This window comes from Topomyia yanbarensis, chromosome 3 (genome assembly GCF_030247195.1).
Source record: "Topomyia yanbarensis strain Yona2022 chromosome 3, ASM3024719v1, whole genome shotgun sequence".
In the NCBI taxonomy this organism is placed as follows: Eukaryota; Metazoa; Arthropoda; class Insecta; order Diptera; family Culicidae; genus Topomyia; species Topomyia yanbarensis.
This window is the reverse complement of record NC_080672.1, coordinates 166,055,286-166,063,007: the sequence shown is the minus strand read 5'-3', so window position 1 is coordinate 166,063,007 and position 7,722 is coordinate 166,055,286. Positions and strand designations below refer to the sequence as shown.

At 38.5% G+C, this 7,722-nt stretch overlaps 1 protein-coding gene across 1 annotated transcript; it reads right to left on the bottom strand.

Moving 5' to 3' along the window:
* Window positions 1-1,580: 1,580 nt before the first annotated feature.
* Window positions 1,581-4,938, bottom strand: LOC131687362 (uncharacterized protein K02A2.6-like). Its single transcript, XM_058971443.1, has 3 exons — window positions 4,252-4,938; window positions 3,688-4,202; window positions 1,581-3,543 (listed from the first exon to the last, which is right to left on the bottom strand). The coding sequence occupies exons 1-3, from the start codon at window positions 4,936-4,938 to the stop codon at window positions 1,581-1,583; spliced, it is 3,165 nt and encodes a 1,054-aa protein (XP_058827426.1).
* Window positions 4,939-7,722: the final 2,784 nt, after the last annotated feature.

Genomic DNA, 7,722 nt, shown 5'->3' with positions numbered 1-7,722 from the left:
TGATTTAACCAGAGATTACTTATTGTTTGATAACAAGAAACCTGCATATTAAACTCCCCGGTATCAGTTCATAGCTTATCAATCTGAAGAAAGCAAAATTAACATACTTTTTGCAGTAGCTTATCAGTTTAGAGCTACGCGGGGGAACTTAGCCGTATACCTACTCCTCTATCACCGGTGCAATGTGATATCCGAACCGAAGTAAAGAGCACATGTGTCACGTCTCATTCATAGTTATACATATAACTTATAAGTAGGGGAACTGGTGGTAAGCACTCGATTTTTCCCAGAAATCAGATTTTAAATCATACAATAATGACAGTAGATTATTAGTATAATTGTTTTGAGCATTTAGAGACACATCGATGCCATATATGTTTATAAAACGTCAATAAAATAAACAAAACATGCGAAAGCAAACTTGATGCGCACTTGGATGTTAATTTTAGTTGATGCGTTTTAGGATTTTGACAGCACAAAAGCTTTGAAAATCAGCAGTTTTTTATTAGCGCAATCTAATCCACTCTTCATATCACTATATCGTCGCTGTTGTGCTATCTTATGACAAACGCCATTTAGCACTTTTCGAGAAAAACGATTTTTAAAGTTTGAGATTGAATATCTTAAAATTTATAAATGTTAGAAGCTTTTCGGAGAAGGCATTCGATGCTTCTATCTTTTCTGAAGTAATCTCTCGATTTGTGCGAAGATCGGTTGACTATATTTACAGTTTTTGCTTAAAATGTAAGCCAAAGTCGCTCACATACGTGTCATAAGTGTGTATTGATGATAAAATATGTATGACGTGTCACAAATGTGTACAGAAGATTTCATATAAAAATGAATTATAACTGATTCGTAAAATTATGCGTTATAGATCACTATGTCCAATATCATACTTTTCCATGCGATAGCAGCAATATCAGGTTACAAAATGATGGTATTAGAACACAAAGTTTTTCCAATTTTCTTCCTTTATTCAGGAAAAACAAAGAACAAAAATTTGTATCATTGACAATTTAGAGGCAATGTATATCAAACAATGTTATTGTTGTAGTAACAGGATTTCGGAACTGAAGATTACTAGCACTTGATCTATTAGCTTCTGTGTAAGCACAATATATTTTACGTCTATCTCGTAACAAGTATTACACTACTCTGGCACTAAAGTCATGGCTAGCTTATTTGGTACGATACCACATTCCCCCCTTACTTAGTATCTATTTTAAAATACTTGAAACATAATTCTTTAGATGCTCTGGTCGTTTCACTTCTCGTCGACTTTTTCGAATTTCAACATTATCACCGATGTTCCTGCCTAAAGATGGTCTTGAGGTTTGGTTGTCCGTAATAGGGTTATACTGTACTACATCTGATTTATTGATTTGTGAAGTATCCGTTGATGATTCCTCTGTAGGTAGTTTCGTATCTAGATGTATACGTTTAAGGTGACAAACGTTTCTACGATATATTTTCCCCGTGACTTTTGAGCGAACTTCCACATCTGAACCATTCCTTTTCACGATTTCAAACTTCTCAGGCGCGTAATTGCTGGATAGCTTGTTCTCCTTAACAATGCGTCAAGCCACCACAATATCACCTTCTACAAGATCGCTTGATCTTGCCTGCCTTCGGATGTCTGTCACTCCAGCTGTTCTAATTTTTCTTTCCCAATCTTGATCTTGGATAGCTTCCGTTAAACGTCCTAATCGACTGTGGACACTTGGCAATTTATCTCGCAATACTCTGCCAAACATAAGAGCCGATGGCGCAATACCTGATGTCGAATGTGGCGTCGAGTTGTACATCAGCAAGAAGCTTCGTAAATCCCATTTCCACTTTGAACGATTCTCCTCCTGGCTTATACGGAGACGTTTTAGAATGGTGTTATTCATGCGTTCCACTTCACCATTGGCCTGTGGCCAATATGGTATTGTCTTCTGATGCTCTATACCGAACTCCTGGCAAAATGCTTTGAATGGTTCACTTATGAACTGTGGTCCATTATCAGATCGTAAGGTTTCGGGCACCCCAAAACGACTAAATGTCTCGAACAGAGCTTGCACAGTAAGGTCTGTAGTTGTTTGTTTCATTATGATTACTTCAGTGAATCGACTAAAATAGTCTACTAAAACAAGAAGATAATGTCCTGATGGTAATGGTCCCAAGAAATCAATGGCTACATCTGACCAGGGCTTGTCTGACATCTTGGTCCTGAGCATTGGTTCAGGAGGACTGATAGCGGAAACTAGCGTACATGAACCGCAGCTCTTTACGAACTTTTCCACCTGTTCGTCCATCTTTGGCCACCAAACTTTTTGTCTAAGACGACGTTTCATAACACTCATTCCCGGATGGCCTTCATGAGCACAGGTTAGCACTTGTTGACGTAGTTTCTCGGGAATAACTAGGCGATCGTCTCTCATTAACACCCCTTTGGCTGCGTGTAATTCTGTTTTGAAAAAATTGAAACCTTTAGTCGTCTCTGTCCAGCAGCCAGTCTGTAAGGCTCTTATTACATCTTGCAACGTCGCGTCCTCCTTTGTTTCTGCGGTAACTTTGTCCAGAGTCACAGCTTCAGGAACTGCAAAATCAACTAGTTGATGAATGTAGGATTCCACTGATTTGTCGAATGGTTTAGCTGTTGCGACAGATAGCCGGGATAGCGCATCTGCCAGATTCGTTGCTCCAGGTTCGTAAATAATTTCATAATTGAATGATTGAATTCGCAATACCCAACGTTCAATCCTTGGGCACGGTCTAGATCGAGCGTTGAATAAGAATTTCAGGGCCTTACAGTCAGTTATAAGTTGAAATTTGGTTCCCAGCAAGTATAAGCTGAACCTCTCTACACCCCATACTATGGCTAAAGCCTCACGTTCGGTTTGAAAATATTTCTGTTCTAATTCAGTAAGTGCTTTACTTACAAAAGCTATAATTCTGTGTTGTCCGTCCTCATTTACTTGTAGCAGAACAGCTCCTAACCCTTCAGGACTTGCATCAACAATCAGCTTAGTTTTGTCTTTCTTATCAAAAAATCCTAAATAGCTAATATCGCTAACTGCCTCCTTGATTGATTCAAAAGCCCTATGTTGTTGATTTTGCCATTTAAACACCGAACCAGTTCGAAGAAGAGATCGTAGAGGTGCCGTTTTCGAAGCGAGATGTGGAATGAAGCGACCGACGTAGGTAATAAGGCCAAGAAAACTTCTTAATTCAGCGACTGTCCTCGGTTCCCTAAAACTTTGTATAGCTTTCATGCGACTTTCTGTGGGACTTACTCCTTTTTTACTCAAGACGTGACCCAAAAATTCCAACTCGCTTACTCCATATATGCATTTCTGATGATTCAATAAAACTCCGTATTCCTCCAAACGCTTGAGGAGGGTTTGTAATCGATTATCGTGTTCTTGTTTTGAAGATCCAAACACAACTATATCATCCAGATACACTATGATCCCTTCTAGACCCGCCAGAATCATCTCCATCGTTTTCTGGAAAATCTCTGGGGCACAGCTCACACCAAACATTAGCCTTTTATATCTGAGTACAATCGTGTCATGAAAATAAAAATATTTGAAATATATATATTTTTTTATTCTCTGTATTTTATTTGAATTCAGTTTTCCATCTAAATGCTTAATATTTAATTAAATGCAAATGTTAAAAATCATTCCTCTGAATTACCTGAACAAGCCGCTTTTTGTAATGAATGTGGTAATGGGACGAGATCTTTCCGAAATTTCCAATTGGTGATACGCATCTTTGATGTCCACTTTAGAAAAAGTCGTAGCACCATTTACCGATCCGAGTAATTCGTCTACTAAAGGAAGTGGATGTGTCTCCCGTATTACAGCCTGATTTGCTCGACGCATGTCAATGCACAGTCGAATATCGCCTGACTCCTTTAAAACCGGAACCATTGGTGAAACCCAAGGTGATGGTCCAGAAACCCGTTCTATGATTCCTTGTACAAGCAATGTTTCAAGTTTCTCGTTTACTTTGTCTTCTAGAGCGTATGGAGCACGTCGGAATGCTTGTTGAACAGGCTGGATAGATTCATTAATTGGAATTTCTACAGTGACTCCTTTAATATTCGGAATCTCATGAGATGTTTGGGAAACATTTCCAACGTCGAATCCAACCTTCAAAACCTGCAGCGATTTAGCCGTCTGTTCTCCCAAAAGGCACTGTTGGCCATCCTTGGCGACATAGAACTTGGCATCAATTTTTTTTTCCTCCGCCTTCTACTGTTGCCATAAACGTTCCCGTTATCTCCATGGGTACGTTTGATGCATAGCACGTGAAGTTTTTGTCCGCCTCAGTAGACATATCCCAAACAGAAACTTTCATTTGTTTCATATGATTCCACGTTTTCTGACTAATGATGTTGGCCGCTGCTCCCGAATCAATGATCATCGGTATATTTATGCCACCGACTTTGAACAAAAATGTGTTCTTTCCCATCGCATAGAAAATGTATTTTTCATCATTTTCCTGTTCAACATCCTCATGAATAGCTCGAATACGTTTTGGTGCTGCTTCTGCTCTAACTTCATTGTTCGCACGTTTTAGACATTGTCTAGCGAAATGCCCTGGTCCTCTACACTTCAAACACGTAGCAGCTCGTGCCGGACATATGTCAGCTCCTTTGACGTGACCTCGTTTACCACAAGCAAAACATACCGGGTCGGACCGCTTATTCATTCTGTGGACCGGTATCGAGAAACGACCAACTGGATGGTGAAATGGTCGTACATCTCTAGAAATACCTGATTGAAGTTTTGGTTTCCCTTTATTGCCATCTGCCTTCCAATTCGATACATTACTGATTGGAGCATCATGCAAATTTCCAAATTCCTTTAGCTTCCGTTCGCTCTCTTCAAGACTTACACCCAAACCTTCTACTTCACTCAATGGCATATCTCGCTTAAGCATCTTTTGTCTCAGCTTGCTAGAAGAACACTTCTCAACTATTTGTTCTAAAATCATCTCATCAGGCTTATCATATTCGCATCTTTTAACTTGGGTCCTCAACCGCAGTACAAAATCAGAAAAACGCTCAGATGGTTTCTGAGTAATTTGGCGGAACAAATGACGTTCGTAAGTACGTCTACGGTACGGCTCAAAATGAGCGTCAAGTTTGGCAATTGCGACATCGAAATACGGTGGGTCCCTCAGAACGTGCGCTACATTTTCAACCTCTGGTAAATTACCATATATATCCCGTAGATCAGAACCTCCTAGGTACAACAATTTCGACCGTTTGTCGTACTGAGATTCAATTTTCTCAGACTCAAAGTAACATTCCAAATCGCGTTTCCATTTGGCCCATGCCAAGGGCAATTGGGATGACTCTATTGAAGTTAAAAACTGTTTAATCCGAATTTCTCCACCAGCCCTATTATTTCATTGAACAAAATGCAGAAAAAACAAAACAAATTCATAAATATTTCATGCCAAATAAAAACTTGAAAGGGACAAAAATAATTCACGCACCATTCATTTTTTTCTGTCAAGCTATAGCCAAACCGCAATAAAATATGACGATACCGCCTTATCAAATTATTTTGCATGACGAACCCGCCTTCTTAATGTTGGCGATCCCGCCTTTCTCGGTTTTAACATTTTGGCGAATCCGCCTTCCTCAGTTTTCATATTGTAGCGAAGTAACCTTCTTATAGCACATCGGCGAACCCGCCTATCTTATTTATCATTTTGGCGAACTGACCTTCTCAATGGAATTTGTGTGGCGAACCCGCCTTCTTCAATTTACACATTTGTGGCTAACCCAATTTCACATACTGTGGCGAACCTGCCTTTCGTACTTCATGTAACTTGGTGACTCATTTTCACCTAATAGTTGTACCGTGGCGAACCCGCTTTCCACTTGATAAAGTATGGCGATTCCGCCTTACAATTTTTCTTATGTATATTTTTTTAGCGAACAATTGTGAATAAAAATCAGTTTTCACACGCATTTTTTTTATTTCATATCATTAATTCCAAATGTTAACATGAATCTTATACATACATACCTGAAACCAACTGCATTTAAGTTATCGTTTTCTGTCTCTTGTGTACAGATAACATGATCATCTGTAGCAGGATAATCTACCATTCGTAGTCGGAACAACCCACCGAATAACACATAACACCACAATGCCACCGTTAATGATTTCACCGTACATTAGTATGTCGAACTCAATCATAACAAACACGTTTTTTTTCTTAACGGCTGTTCAGAAATATATAGCAAACCATGGAAGTTTGTAGTTTCGCGGTTGCCATGGAAGTATTTCGTTTGAAACTTTGCACGCTTGAAAATTCCGGGTGGCGTAGCTACCGTACTGAACTCGATTTGAATGGTGCGTGGAATTTTGGAGACGATCAATGTAACCAAATGAAAATTTTCCACATATAATGCATGTACTCACATTTTCTCCTCGTCGCCAATGTAGTAACAGGATTTCGGAACTGAAGATTACTAGCACTTGATCTATTAGCTTCTGTGTAAGCACAATATATTTTACGTCTATCTCGTAACAAGTATTACACTACTCTGGCACTAAAGTCATGGCTAGCTTATTTGGTACAATACCACAATTGTTGACAGGTGACTAGACGAAACAAATGTTCTTATTGCATAATCCATCACTACATTTCGGTATACTTTCCAAAACAAGTGGAAATCTCAAAAGGAAATTTGTTCAATAATCATGAATATATAAGCCAACCATTCCCAGAAAAAAACTATGGTAGGAAAAGTTTTGCTCCCGAGACAAGAACCTAGCTAATGCTTATGGTTCATCTGCATAGGAATTACCTATGTCATCAGAGACATCTGTTGGCTTGCTATAAGCTTTTCGGCTTATAGCAAGCCAACAAACTAAGAATGTTGTCTCTTTTTTCTTTGTCATAAGATAGCACAACTCGATCACTCGAGAAATTGGTGCTTGTCATAATCGTGTTTCGCTATATCTCAGTGACCTAGCAGAATTTAAAAATTCTGAAAACGCGACTTTATGGAGATTTTAAAACTTAGTAACATGGCATATCAAACTCAGTTCACCCCAAAATGGCGTTTGTCATAAGATAGCACAACAGCGACGATATGTGTGCGTTGTAGATAAGTTTGAGTATTTCGATACTTTTAATGGGGTATTTTAAAAAATGTGGACTGTTGGACTGAGACCGACACGCAGTTTTTAGATGGTTGGAGTCATTTTTGATTCAATACGAACGACTGGGAATATTTGTGATGTTCAATTACACTATTGTCACATCATGTTATTAATAGAAACACACGAAAATTCTGTTTTTTTTGCATTTATTTCTTGTCAGTATTGTCAAAAGCCAACAAAAAAAAAATAAAAGTTAAATTGAGCGTGATGCATACTAGATAAAAAAAAACGAAACAAACAAATATAATCTACTATGAGATTCTGAAATGATATTGAAGAACAATTGTCATCGACCGCCTATTTTTTAATCAATTGAGTTCTGAAAAATTGTAAGACAAACCAGATCGTAAGCTATCCGTACGAAGCGTACGTCACTTCTAAGTGAATGAATCCTTATAACAGCGAATATATTCTGTTTACAGAACTGCTCTTAGCACTGAATGATTTTACTTTACAATTTTAGGAGCTTTGTGATATTTTAGATCACGCTTAAGTATCAGACTTACCCCCAATTACCCAAAGTTATACTCCTGCAATA

Excerpts from the sequence above, each read along its gene's own strand:
- LOC131687362 (XM_058971443.1), bottom strand. The coding sequence starts at position 4,938 with ATGCTTAAGCGAGATATGCCATTGAGTGAAGTAGAAGGTTTGGGTGTA. Across the intron at positions 4,203-4,251 it reads CGGGAACGTTTATGGCAACA|GATGGCCAACAGTGCCTTTT; the intron begins GTAGAAGGCGGA and ends TATGTCGCCAAG. Across the intron at positions 3,544-3,687 it reads ACAAAAAGCGGCTTGTTCAG|ATATAAAAGGCTAATGTTTG; the intron begins GTAATTCAGAGG and ends GATTGTACTCAG.